Below are 15401 nucleotides of genomic sequence, written 5' to 3' on the forward strand. Positions count from 1 at the left end.
GTGGAAAGTCAACTATTTTAATTGGAGGAAAATGAATACTGAAAATAATCTATCTAAATTATTAAACAGATTAATGAAGGCCATATAACCATATGACATCACATTAAAGTCACAAAAGCATGGCTTAAGAATAAAAAGAATATTCCATATACTACACAAAATAGTAACTTTATTTTTAAAAGATGCTTTTTCATAGCAACAAAAAACCAGGAATATCTTCCACCAATTGTATTGTAACAAAATGACTAAAAAGAAACAGAAAATAACCAATGATCATACATTAAATTTGGGGTCCCCAAACTAAGGCCTGTGGGCCAGATGCAACCCTCCAAGCTCATTTGCCCAACCCCTCCCCTAAACTTTAGACTTATGGTCGCCCTAAGTCTGAATGACTTGAAGGCACACAACAACAACAATCCTAATTAACTCAACTATCTCATCAGCCCAAAGCAAGCCTACACTTCTGACTGAAATACTGGTAAGTTTAAAAGTTTCCAAGGAAGGCACTTCCACTATACAATGAAGCTGAGAGTTCCACTGCTGAACAGTTCTTACAGTCAGAAAGTTATTTCTAAAGTTCAGGTGAAATCTTCTTTCTTGTAATTTGAACCCATTGCTCCGAGTCCTAGTTTCCAGGGCAGCAGAAAACAAGCCTGCTCCTTCTTCCTTATGGCATCCTTTCACATATTTATACACGACTACCATGTCTCCTTGTTTTATTTTACTCTGTGCTGTGAGTTGCTTTTACCCCAATAAAATAAAATAGGGGTTAGCATGATGATTGATTGGTTATTTACAATATTGTCACCGTGTTTTATTAAAATATGAAATTCTAGCTCTATGCAAATGTAAAGGTTTTTGTTTTTGTTTCTGTTTTGGTGAGAAGAAAATGTCTAATCCCAGTGTTACACGTTTTGCACCTCAACGTAAGTGAATTGCTCCTTACCCAGAAGAGACTAATTGGGGAAGCTGACAGTCAGGAGCTAACAATGTCAAAGGTAAAAGGAGACAGGTTTATTCCCCCTTCTCTTATGCATTGGCTATAAATCTAATATAGGTAGGCTCCAGTGGACTTACTTATATTAGATTTATATTCTGGAAGACAATAAACAGCATGGCTACTGATGTTTTTAACTACCAAACACTCTACTCTACCTAAGGCCATTACTAGTCAGATAGTCATGACTCATGTCCTTGTAGAATGAAGCCCATCTAGAGCTAAACATTTTAATGATTATCATGTCAATGACAACAACAACTCAGGCTGGGAAACGACTGTATATACTTGCATGTGTTGAAGTCACGTATGAATCATGGGCAGGTTTAGGGGCCAAATTTGTGTATTTTGATATGAACCATGACTATATTGAGAGTCACTCCACAGAGAGGGGAAAGCACTAGTGTCGCCATAGGAAGGAAGCCACCACTGGCTGCCATTGTCACTTTCCTGCACAGCCAGCCTAACAATAACAATAATAATAATTTACTTTACTCGCCTCTCCTCACAGCTCAGAAGCAGTGATGTGGCAGAGTGTGTAAAGAAAGTCAGTGATTATTTTAGGTTCGCCTGGAATGGACTAGGCCAGTAGTTCTCAACCTGGGGTCCCCAGATGTTTTTGGCCTACAACTCCCAGAAATCCTAGCCAGTTTACCAGCTGTTAGGATTTCTGGGAGTTGAAGGCCAAAAACATCTGGGGACCCCAGGTTGAGAACCACTGGACTAGGCTGTCACCTTTTACCATTCTACTCAGATATAGTGCCTTTTCAAAATAAGAATTAAGGCATAGTACTTACTTGGCCAAGGGTTTTTTGGTCACCATTTTAGATTTATACATGAGTATATACAGTAACGATTGCATTTCCAAAGGCAGGAGTGCCCTTTTACAACATGTAAAATAAAACAAATGAAAAAGCTTCCAAGATGTCTCATTACTTATTTGATTAGCAAAACTATCTGTTGCATCTCCTACTCGCTATTCATAATGCGTGTTTCATATCTCCATAAGCATCTGACAACCACTCAATACACACATAAAAACAATGGATGGCTTCATCACTCTTTCACCATTTTCTACTTTATGGACTAGCAAAAAGGCCTCCTGCAGCATGACTGACCGACAAAGACATTGCTCCTCTTATGGAGTTGCCAATCTTTTTTAAATTCCAGAATGGTTTCTATACCTCTGAAAGCATAGAAGACATTCTGACAGTTGAAACCAGGGAAATGAAATGTAGCTATGTCCTGTCTGAGTTGTAGCAATTGGGAAAACTGCATCTGTTGTTCTTTTGCCTGCCGTGAGCTTTCAAAGGCACAAGAACCATCAGAAACAAAAATTCCAATTACTGTGTGGCTCTACCAGATTTCATTTACCTGAATGTTTCTGACAGAACCACCCCTACTTTTATCATCCTTATACTTCTTTTCTTTAAAAAGGACACTTCCGCTGCAAAATAGCTCCTGTGGCCTATTACCTGCCCCCACATGCCTCACTAGTACATCGAAGGCAAAGTAGTCTCGAGGTCTCCAATCTGAAGCCTATAGCAAGATTAGCAGATAGTGTTTCCCCTTTGCTTAACTGGTGGCTCAGTTCAGTTGTCTTCAGCTACATCTATTTGAAGATCGCAATTATACCGCCTTTCAGTTTTTTCTTCTTCTCAACTTAGCTCCCTCTACCTTTCTTTTAGCTAAACATAGTGGAGACACTTTATCTGCAGTATACAATTGTCCTATAAAGCCTACAAATGTTTGCACTCTAAATAAGCAGGAGCAAAAATAACCACAGGCATATTGTCCACATTAATTATAAAGGAAATGAGATCCTTACAATAATGGCTTCCTTTCAAAACTGTATTTTTCTCAAATTATTTGACATAGATAGAACTGCTACTGTTATTCCAATTCCTCAATCTTCTACCTTCTGCTCATTCACTGTACTATTGAATAATGGTGGATGGGTCCCATTTGAATAAATAGTCCTATGGTGGTAGTGGGGGGCTACACATTTGTTGAAAAGATAAACAAATGCTCCTGTGTAGGAGACAACACCATCATTCCTGGGTCAGACTGTTGGTACATATAGTTTACAAATACAGTCAGCAACTTTATATATCTATAGACATTTAGAGTAGTAATAATTCTGGATTTGAAAGAAGAAACCCTACATTCAGGAACTTGGATGAGTAATTCTGGTGTCAATATTCTTTCTAGTCATCACCTGTGTTGAATGGGGATAGCAAAATAAGACCTAGATTGACTCGGTGATTTTCAGTATATTAAGGACTGTGGACTATTACACAGCCAAATGAAAAAAAAATGGGATTTTGTTTTAAGGCCTACTCCTGAGTTATTCCAGGCATTGATTCAGAAAACTGCATTGGATAGACCACATCCGTTCTAGTTTCTTAGATATGGTGATCGTGATTATCTGTGGGAGATTAGATGGTGACTGGTATATATTCTGTATCTCACAAACTGGAGTTGATGGAGGAAACTGGTGCCATTTTTGGAATCAGCAGGTGATATATATATAAAATGTGTGTTGGCCCATGTTGCCTTTTTAATGTAGCATCATAATTTAGAATTCTTAAATTAACAAGTTGGGCATAAACAGAAGTTGATTTTAGTGTTGAAGAACTGTGAGCAATTTTGATACTAAAAAGGAAGTCCTGGCCCAGGATTCTTTCATTCTAACTATCTATTTTTCTTTGCACCAGGATCTGGTGAGTAAGTGTTCCATTTAAAAGCAAATTAGACTCCCTTGAACCTTCTGGAAATCAGCAAATTAGACTCCCAAAGACTGAAATCATCCCAGTGTCAGTTTAACCTACCTCACAGGAATATTCACAATATAAAATCAGGGAGACTCAATATGCGCCTGAGAGCTTTCAAGGGAAATTATTTTCAGTGTCTTCTTAGGTAACACTGAAAGTTTAGAACATCCATATTACAAAAATTAAGCACCTTTTAGATTGGTATTTGTGTAGATCCTCTGCTAAGTCTAAGTGGTTGAGTTCAGGATTAACAAGATTTCTGAAAACCAAATATTAATAACAAAATAGTCTTCCATAAAGATTTACATTACATTTTAAAGTATAATAATCATCATCATCGCCACCATCATCATAACTTTATTTGTATTCCACCCTATCTCTCCAAGGGGACTCAGAGTGGATTCCAACATAAAAATGGCAAACATTCAATGCCTACATAAAACACATGATACTGACATAAAATCCCAGACAAACCCCACATATAAAGTAGCATTACAACCTAACATCAAATTAAAAACCTAGCATCAGTCAATTAAACTTGACATAAATAAATTAAACCACACATTGTCAAACAAAATTTTATAATAACAAATCTAAACAAAACATCCACACTAGTGTACAATAGTCAGCAAGGATTCACCGAACAGTACAGGTTGGTGATGTGGTCGTTGGGCCTCCTTTACTACAATGGTTTTTAACTGATGTTATGTATATAAAAAGGAGCAATTATTTAAGTATAAATCTAAGGCTGTAATCTTATGAACAATTTGTTACTAGTAAATCCTTTCGGACAAAGAAAGATTAACTTCCCAGTATCCCCCCGGAGCATAATAGTTCCTTTCTGTTTTATGTTTCCAAATAGGAAAGTGAGGTTATTTCAATGCAAATATGAAAATATAATGTGGGAATTTGACAAACATATATTTGAAAATAAGTGTGTTATGCAACTACAATTATCAGGCAACTAGGTTTGTCTGCCCTCCCTATCAAGAGTACACTTGGTTGTAAACCAGGGCTTGTAGCTGAGTAATATAAAAATGGCATTCAAGCAATACTTAAATGAAAAGGCCCTATTCTCCATGTGCTATAGATAACAATACTGCAGATTTCTCATGAAGCCCTGAACTCAATTCTACTTCACCCATGTACCTTTATCACATAGCATTGTTTCTTATATCTTAAAACAGATGTATCCTTACATTTCCAGAAGGTTCAAGGTGATTAGCAAAGAAAACAAACACAATACTCAAACATCAGAAAACAAGTACCTTCATCCCAAACTGCATAGGGCTTCAAAGGTCGTAAACAACAATGTGAACTGTCCCAGAAACAAACTGGAACTGATATATCTTTTCCATCATTTGGATCCCACTATCTGGTTCCAGTTAATAATGTAGTGGCTACAGTTTGCACAAGCTAATACTTGTGAAGAGCAGGTTTTATAAGGAGGGATGTACCACCTTCTTTGAGTCAGGACACCACACAGTCACCCTGCAACTAGCTTGGGAAAATACCTTGCTGTTTCATTTTCTGCAGTGGTGACAAAAGTAAAAGCACGACACATGAAGGGGCAAACACCAAAGCTAAGGGCTCTCCCAAAGCCTTACAGGCATACTCTTTATCTGAAAGAAAAGTAGGCATGACTTGTCACAGCTGAAAATAGCACATCAAGGAGGGATCCAGAAGCAGTTTCTCCAGTGGAAATAGGGCATGGAATTCTTGTTCCCAGATTTTAACAAACTCAACAGGAGACTTTGGAGCCATAGAAAAGGTGGGTGAGAAATCTGTTATTTAGTTGTTTTAAGAATAATGTGGGATGGAAGACATACATTTGCCTGAATTTACTGTAATAATTACAGATTTTTAAAAAAGAAATGCAAATTGATATTTTTTCCACATAGATTTTGATAGTTACAACAAATACAACTTGTTCCCCATACAATGTATGCGATAAGCCAAACAATCCGAAGAAGACGAAAGCCTTTATTTTTACCTCAAGGACTTTACTGCAGTCAGACCTTGCATCTTTATTTTAAAAATGAAAAGGGAGGGGTGGAAGGAATCAAGATATCCAATAGGAAAACACAAGGGGGAAATCCACCATAAATAATACTTTTAAAGGTAAAAAACACTCCAGTCATGCAAAAAGGAAAGGCAAGGTAGTGGCATAGCAATTCAACAAAACGGGACACCTACTGAAACCTGTTACAAAAGTATTTGAGGGGGAAAAAAACATTTGAACCAATAGTTGTGAGGTTAACAGAATGAGATGAAGATGACATCTCCTTTCACAAGTCATTAGTGGGACATTGGGTGCACTTTCATGATGTAGTCTGAATTTATCTCTTGCCTGAAAAGTAGTAGGTTTTCAGGAGATTTACATTATCAAATATGGAGATTGAAGTCCTCTGCCACAGACAGCAGTACTTCTACACCAGGCATGAGCAAACTTTTTTACCTTGGGGCCATACTGCGGGCCCATCTGGAAGGGCAAGGCCAGAAGGGAGGGAAGGGACGAGGGGCAGGGTCTTCTCGGTGGTGGCCCCCTGCCTGTGGAATTCGCTCCCCAGCAAAATTAGGTTATCCACATCTCTTAAAAATGTAGTTGTGGGACCAGGTCTTTGGGTAACATGCTGACAATGACAATGGTAATGATAACAATTTGCTATGGAAATGGACTATGTAATTATTGTGTTTTATTATGTGTATATAGAGGCATCAACAGACTGGTTCAAGATTGGGAAAGGCGTACGGCAAGGCTGCATACTCTCACCCAACCTTTTTAACTTGTATGCAGAACACATCATACGATGTGCGGGGCTTGATGAATGCAAAGCTGGGGTGAAAATTGCTGGAAAAAACATTAACAACCTCAGATATGCAGATAAAACCACTCTGGTGGCCGAAAGCGGGGAGGAGCTGAGGAGCCTTCAAGGTGAAAGAAGAAAGCGCAAAAGCTGGGTTGCAGCTAAACATCAAAAAAGCCAAGATTATGGCAACAAGAATGATTGACAACTGGAAAATAGAGGGAGAAAATGTGGAGGCCGTGACAGACTTTGTATTTCTAGGCGCAAAGATTACTGCAGATGCAGACTGTGGCCAGGAAATTAGAAGACGCTTACTTCTTGGGAGGAGAGCAATGTCCAGTCTCGATAAAATAGTAAAGAGTAGAGACATCACACTGGCAACAAAGATCCGCCTAGTCAAAGCCATGGTATTCCCTGTAGTAACCTACGGATGTGAGAGCTGGACCTTAGAGAAGGCTGAGCGAAGGAAGATCGATGCTTTTGAGCGGTGGTGTTGGAGGAAGGTTCTCTGCCTTTGACTGCGAGAAGATCCAACCAGTCCATCCTCCAGGAAATAAAGCCCGGCTGCTCACTGGAGGGAAGGATACTCGAGACAAAGTTGAAGTACTTTGGCCACATCATGAGGAGACAGCAAAGCCTAGAGAAGACAATTATGCTGGGGAAAGTGGAAGGCAAAAGGAAGAGGGGCCGACCAAGGGCAAGATGGATGGATGGCATCCTTAAAGTGACTGGACTGACCTTGAAGGAGCTGGGGGTGGTGACAGGGAGCTCTGGCGTGGACTGGTCCATGAGGTCACGAAAAGTCGGAGACGACTGAACGAATGAACAAATTTAGAGGCATCAAATTGTTGCTGGCTGTAAGCCGCCCTGAGTCCATACCACCCCCCCACCCCCACCCCCGAAGGGTTGAGAAGGGCAGAGTATAAATTATTGAAATAAATAGATAAATAAATAAGCTGTTCACATGCAAGGCAGAACGGGCCTGTGAGAGGGTGGGGACAGGAGAGTACAGGGCATGGCCTGGGTCATCCTCAGGTTGTCCTCCCAGCATAAGAATGGAGCTGCTTGCTCCATCCTTACGCCAGGAGGAAGGCAGGACACACGGAGACTGCCCTGGTCACACCCCACAATCTTCCTCCCCAATCCTCGGGCTGTTCTTTGGCATTATGCTGGGAGGAGAGAGTGGCTGAGAGCTCTCCCGAGGTACCTTCCTCCTTTTCCTGTCCAAGAGGACAGGGAAAATGAGGTAAGCGCCCAAGGGGCGGATCTGGCCCCTGGGCCTTAGTTTGCCCATGCCTGCTCTAAACTCTTCTCTCAATAGACCATTAGAAATACTAACTGATAACACTTTGTAGAAGTGGGTTGCACCTTAAGTTTTCTAATAGCTTTGTTGTTGTTGTTCATTCGTTCAGTCGTCTCCGACTCTTCGTGACCTCATGGACCAACCCACGCCAGAGCTCCCTGTCGGCTGTCACCACCCCCAGCTCCTTCAAGGTCAGTCCAGTCACTTCAAGGATGCCATCCATCCATCTTGCCCTTGGTCGGCCCCTCTTCCTTTTGCCTTCCACTTTCCCCAGCATAACTGTCTTCTCTAGGCTTTGCTGTCTCCTCATGATGTGGCCAAAGTACTTCAACTTTGTCTCTAGTATCCTTCCCTCCAATGAGCAGTCGGGCTTTATTTCCTGGAGGATGGACTGGTTGGATTTTCTCGCAGTCCATGGCACTCTCAGAACTAGGTTGAAATCCCAGCTCAAGCATACATTAAAACAAAGATAACAATAGTCATACGATACTAACCTGTTCCAAGGCCTGGATTTTGCTGTCTTTAACTTGCAAAATTTCTAAAACCTTCCTGTCCTTGAGTTCAGCTTTTTGTTTTTCTCTAGAAACAAAACAAACAAAAAAGGTATTGACACTTATTAGTCATAATTTGCTGCTAATCATTTGAATTTTTCATGTCCTGATAATGAATGTCATTTTAAAGCATAGGAAATTAAATTATCTGAGGCTGACAGCCCTTGCAGAATTAATCACGGAACATATGGCAAGTGACAGAAAATTTTATCTGTGAACAACTGAGACAACTTCATTCTAAGTGAAACTATTTATAATATGACAAGATATACTTTGAAAAGGAATCTTTGATGTATATAACAAATGAAACTTTTCCAATGAAATGCCCTCTCCCCCATTACTGACATCTAAAAAACCACCATGTTGGGGATATAATAAGAGCAACATATTGAGAAACACCACTATTTTCCCACTGGCATACTCAAAAGTTATACTGTGTTTAAACTGTCAACAACTGGGGCAAAGATGTTCTGTTCCCCAATGATTTCTTATCGTGTATCTCTTCAATCAAGTTCCAGATGTGGCAAAAATCACAAACGACGTATCATAACTTTGTAAGTCTACAACCTAACACTAGTAAGAGAAAACAAACTGTCAATTACTCAGCAGCATCCAACATATTGTTTAGTTTGTTATTTGATTAGTTGATTCATTCTTGGGGGTGAGGTAGAGGGACGAAATTCACTTATGTCATATGTGTAGAAATGTTGTAACCTTTTAAACACTATTGGGCTGCCAGCAGTCCTAGGTTAGACACCCAAAGGTCGGAGTTGGATATATCTGTACCACCATGCGTATTATAGGAGCTTTGATTTTGTTATGGACAAAATCACAAGAAATCATTTTCAAAATGAGGACCAATCCCATTTGCCTTATGTCCAGCCCCATTTCATGTGAGATTGATTACGTATTATATCAATTACTGGGAAATGTACAACAGCATTTTTCCACCCTGGTGTTCGCTATGGCCTGAATCCTGTTGTCAATCCTGCTCAATTTATAGGATTATTGTAACTGCAGATTCACCATTCTCAATATTAATTCATTAAGTCTACTATAGTTAGAGGGGCTTCTCAACTACAGCACACCAACTATACACTGTACCCCCTTTGCAGACTAGACTGGTCCCAGTTCTTATTTGATTTCATTACCAAGTAAAAACTTGCCTGTTTATCAGACCCTTTCATCTCACTGATTGAAATCTCACGACATGCGAGTGTGGAGAAGAGCAAACCAATGACCACTTGCTGCAATGCAACCTGAGCCCTGCTACATGCACAATGGAGGACCTTCTTGTGGCAACACCAGAGGCACTCCAAGTGGCCAGATACTGGTCAAAGGACATTTAATCAACTACCAAGCTTGCAAATTTTGTGTTTTGTCTGTTTGTTTGTTTTGTTCTGTTAGAAATGTAATACAATTGTCTGGCTGCCCCTGACACGCTAAATAAATAAATCTCACTTATTTCCATCCAACACCGTACATAGTTTCAAGTGTTTTAGTGTTTTAAAATCTTCTTTCATTTGTTCATTACGTTTAATGATAATTTTAGGTTATTTAAATCCTTTTTTATTGTTTAAACTGTTTGTTTAATTCTACTAGTAAGTTGAGTTCTTTTTGATGTTGGGTGGGTAGGAATATTTAAATAAGCCATCAAATAAATTACATAAAGGCACCAATTATAATTTGACAGGCATTTCTGTGATGGCCCAATGTGACACAATCTGCCCATTGGATTGCATACTAACATATATCTGAAAATAGCAGGCTAATGTCTTTCACTTGGGTTCCAACCTCTCCCCGGTGAAACAGCTGAAAAGCTGTAAACCTTTATATGTTTTGTTGGTGAGATTCCAGTAGAAGATATCAGGTTCTGCTATTTGAAATTGTGAGTTTACATAACATGAAGAACATAACAGCAATGGTGAATCAGAACCTCTACCTTCCTCCTCTGTTTGCTTCTTTGTTGCACCCCAGGCCTGGAGTCACCTATGACCACAGCACCAAACAAGACTCTAAAGTTTTAAGCAAACAGTTTATTGTAAAAATTCATTAAAATATATGAAAAAAGCAGAAATAAAGAAAGAAGAGGAATTATCCAAAAAAGGCTCAGCAATAGATGATAACCACACAGGAATCCAAATGTGTCATAAAAATCCAAAGATAACACAGTCCAGGAATAATAAAAAATCACAAGTATGGCATAAATACAGTTTACGAACAAAGCTTTTCAGCAATGAAAGTGGAGCAACAGCACTCCTGGAGCCAGAACCAAGCACAGCCTCCAAGGTGCCTAAGATGGAAAAGCCTATATATACTTCTATCTATGTACAGTTGTCTGCCTTGTCAGTGTATAATGGCATTGAATGTTTGCCCTATATGTGTTCTGTGATCCGCTTTGAGTCCACTTCGGGGTAAGAAGGGTGGAATATAAATACTGTAAATTAATAAATAAATAAATAAATCCATAAACAAAAAGGTATATTTAGAAAAACTTGAGCAGAAGCCATCAAACAAGAATATAGAAAGCTTCCAGGATACTTGAATCCAAAACCAGGAGTTGACGTCACACAAGGACCAAAAGACTCAGGCCTAGATTCTCCCTCAAAAGCCAACATTGCCTGACCTAACTATAAGGTAAACAACTGGCTGTTAATAAGCACTCATGAAATCATGTCGTTTCCCATGAACTTTCTCTCTTTCCCACCTATTCTCTCGGACCTACAGAGCCGATTCTCTACTCTGAACGGTAAATGAAGATTTTTACTTATCTCCGTAATGCCAGGTGCTTTCCCTTGAGAGTTTTCCATTTCACTTAATTCATCTTCGCTCGACCCTTTATCTAATGATGTTTCTGGCTCCTGTGATTGACCTTGGAGCTTGGCCCTGTCTGAGCCAGTTTCATTTCCCTGGCCTGAATCTTCAACACTTTGAACCTGGCCTGAATCTGCATCATTTTGAACCCCAGGAAATCGCACAATCCCATCTGAATAATCAGTGAACCCATAATCAGCCCCTGGCTGAGGCTGAGCTACAACACTCTTATACCAAAAGTAATATATAGCCACCATAAAGAAAAGTAAAGTCTCAAAATATAGGGAAAATTTTGATATTATTCTTGAAAATAGTCCCATGTGTTAAAGCCTGAAAAATATTATGGTCTTCTTTAGAAATTGCAATCCTAAATAATAATAATAATAATAATAATAATAACAACAACAACCCATATGCTTTCAACTCACATTCTTTCAACAGATGCATAAAACCTTGACATGTACTGCTACACATTCTCTGTATGTTTTAGAATCCCAGCAGGTTGATTTTAAAATTGTACTCCCTTGTAGAAAGCATCTTTCTTTTCTATATCCTGTTACTTTTATCTCTTTTCTACACTACATCTATTAGACATTTCTAGTGCTCTTTGCTCTCTTCTAAAACATAAGACAGTCACTGACTACTAGCCAGAAATATATTTCAGTTAACATGATAATTGACTTTAGGTGAAACAAGTGTAATCCTGCCATTTTCTCCCTTACAATGGATGTACATAGCAGCCTTTAGCATAAATTAAAATCTGGTGAAGAATTTTATCACCAGCTCCTCCTGGTGGCATAGGATAACTTCCAACATTCATTACAGAGAAGTTCCCAGAAGAGATGCTAAATAATATTGCTGAATGCTTCAAGCTATTAGCATATCACTGAACCCACTTTTTAAGTATGATAAACTTTTTAAGTATGATAAACGGGAGAAAAGTGGGGAAGCAGAGAAAAGGCATGTTTATAAAGGTAAATGGCGCCAATATAAAATACAGTTGATTCTACTAATATACACTTTACATGCCTATAATACATTAGAAAGTGTTCACCCAAATCAGAAAAAAACTATATTCAGGCACTGTCAAAGAGTTGATGATGATCAATGACTGAGACAAACTCCAGTTTAGCTAATTAGAACCACTGATGAGCAATAATGATGTGAGCTAAGAATATTTGCAGACTTCTTTAGGATGAAAAATGGAGTGAAGAGAGGCTGTCAATTTGTACAAGTTTTAAGCTCCAATCACTTTTCCCATGAGTACCGCCTATTTTAAATGTTTAACAGAGCTGTACTTAACCACATGGATTTTTCACCGTCAGTTTTCACCAGCCACTGAAAGCCAAAAAATCTGAGAAATTATTCTAAATCATTAACTAACAATTTTCTATTGCATATGGCCCACGCTATATATTATACAACATGACAGGATCATATTTTCTGGGATTTGGCCCATTTTTAATGAGTTGTCAAAAATGAAATATTGGAGACGACGAGGAAACGTTTAACTACGAATGAGGTGTGAAAACAGAAACTGCCGTTTCTAAAAAACCGCAAATATTTTCAAAAGGCATACTGCTGAAGTTTATAAAATATTATCTTTTCTATAATAAAGATGCAAAGTAGCCATGCTGAAGGGAAATTAAAAACAGAAGCACAAATAACATTCTGTGGTACAAATAAATTAAACATTTTCATAACAGAAGGCAAAACACAGAGCAAGACAAAATTAAGCTACTCCACGTTGATGTGGTAGATGTCGAACATATAAAAGACAGTGGCTATGACCCAACAAGATACTGCCAAGTGTACCAAAATGCCTTGTTTTGAAATAAAAATGTATTTTAAACTCCCACACAAACTTTTAGTTTGGGTAAGGAAGAAACTGAAGAAATGAGTGAGAAGATATATTAAAGTCTTACTAAACCAGTGGTTTTCAACCTGTGGTTCCCCAGGTGTTTTGGCCTACAACTCCCAGAAATCCCAGCCAGTTTACCAGCTGTTGGGATTTCTGGCAGTTGAAGGCCAAAACATCTGGGAACCCATAGGCTGAGAACCACTGTACTAAACCATTCCTATTCACACAGCAGTCCCGAATAGAACAGGAGATTGGATGGCCCTCAAAAATACAAGTGGCCCATCTAGTTCACTACTTCCAATTATGAGTGACAGAAGATCTCAAAGATTTCAGACATTCCTATTTCCCAGCTCTACATGGAGACGCCAGGGAATGGAAACCATGCAAAGTATGGGATCTATCACTGAGTCCCAAAATCCACAGAGCAGACATCTCAGCAGAATTTATTTTCTGTCAAAGGAATTGAAAAAAATCTTGAAATGTTTCTGATGGCCTAAAATTGAAGGAGGGCAGATCTGAATTATATCCCCAACTGACGTTTTGCTCGGCTGCACTCTGGTTGGATGGAAATAGAGAAGGGGAGCGAAATCTTGCATATATAAATGCTTTTCCGCCACTCTCGCCCTAGGGCTGAGAGTGGCGGTTAATAAGTGCAAATAATAAATAAATAAATAAATAAATTTTCAGGAATAGTGGACTGAAAACTTTTACACCGTAGAATCAAACTGGTATTAAAATGGTTCCTTGAACAAGGGCTCCTCTACACTAATCACTTAGATCAGTTTGGAACCACTTTGACTGTGCAGATTATTAGGTTGACATGTCTGGAACAGATTTGAGGCCAGAAAGATGATTGCATTAACCTCGGAAGGTGGCTTTGAATCAGTTCTAGAATCTACAGTATCTGTGGGTTGACAGCCGGTGGAAAGTGCATGATTTTTGTCCATTTCCCTCCTGAGATGTGCACCAGCATCCCGGAAGCATAAAAGGTGGAGGCAGGAAAGGGAAAGTGATAGTTAGCAGGGGAAGTAATTAATTTCCTGTCTCAGGTCAATTGGTTCCCTACTGCCCAGTTATGCCCTTACAGTGTTTTTGGCAGTCTCCTGTTCCCATCTTCCAAATTTTTCAAAGCGCTTCAGTGGGAGTGGATGCCTACAATGTTCTGTGCATTCTGCAGAGCTGATTTCAACGTTTAATCTGTGTTACATTTGGGACTCGCTAATGCGCATTCAGCGGAGTATTTCAGACTTTCCCCTGACCTTGCTTGATGCACTTTGGTGGTCTGAGTTTTGTAGCCACCAGTTTGAAACTAGCTTCAAACTGGATTATATAGTCCATGTAGATGTGCCCCCAGCATTCCAATTTTATATTTTGTTATAAAATAATACATTTTTACATGAAGAATTATAAAATTAGTGGAATTTTGCTACCCCAGTTACTGAACTTAGGATTTAACAAAATTAGGGATAAAATGTAGGACCACATGTTAAATCTAATAATCCACACTCCAAACTCTTGCTGTCTCGAGATAAACAGGTACTATTGTTGAAATTCAGTGCAGATTTCTGTACAATACTATGAAGAATGGTGTCCTTTGGTGGGGATAACAGACTATTTAATGTCCCCATCATGTGCAGAAAACTGTTCATCATCTTTTCTGAAAAGGGAAACAAATCTATTTATGTATGCCCAACTACTCTGCCGTGTTTCTGACTCTCTATTGATTTCATTAAGAGAAACTGAATGTTGGGTATTATATACTCAATGGGATAAACATTATATAACATATATCAGTCATATGAGGCAGACTAGGAGACTGGAATATGTTCAAAAGCTCATGCCCCACTTCTAAACATTTCCACATATATCTTCTCATGTTTTGTGGGGAAAAGAGGGGGGGGGGGTTCCTAAACCATTCACCTGAACTAATTTCCAAAATTCCTAAGACACAAAATCAGGCACTTGCAGTAAGATTTTACTTGAGGATTTTACTTGAAGAAAACAGTTCCCCATATCTTTGCCAGAAAACACCTTTGACAGCAGCATATATAGCATATCTGAAGTGCTCTGTCAATATATATGTCATTATGATGGCCTGTCATAAGTTTTACATAGAAATATTGAGTTTTACAGAATTTGGAAGCTTTTCAAGTGGCAGATCACAAGTACAGGATATTCTCTAAACCTCTTAATATGCCTTAAGTTGAAAAAAACCCCAGAAATGTTGATACTGTCAAACAAATTTTAAATGTATAACATTCTTAAAATGACTATTTTAAGAATGCATGGTAAAT

At 38.8% G+C, this 15401-nt stretch overlaps 1 protein-coding gene across 3 annotated transcripts in view; it reads right to left on the bottom strand.

The window, feature by feature from the left end:
- The window catches only part of CNTLN (centlein), a 218735-nt gene that overhangs the window by 171983 nt on the left and 31351 nt on the right, over positions 1–15401 (bottom strand). For all 3 annotated transcript variants that reach the window (XM_060762424.2, XM_067464370.1, XM_067464369.1), the window contains exon 3: positions 8376–8460. In XM_060762424.2, the coding sequence (XP_060618407.2) occupies positions 8376–8460 (85 nt within the window). The remainder of the gene's footprint in view (positions 1–8375; positions 8461–15401) is intronic.

The sequence above is a fragment of the Anolis sagrei genome, chromosome 2, assembly GCF_037176765.1.
Source record: "Anolis sagrei isolate rAnoSag1 chromosome 2, rAnoSag1.mat, whole genome shotgun sequence".
In the NCBI taxonomy this organism is placed as follows: Eukaryota; Metazoa; Chordata; class Lepidosauria; order Squamata; family Dactyloidae; genus Anolis; species Anolis sagrei.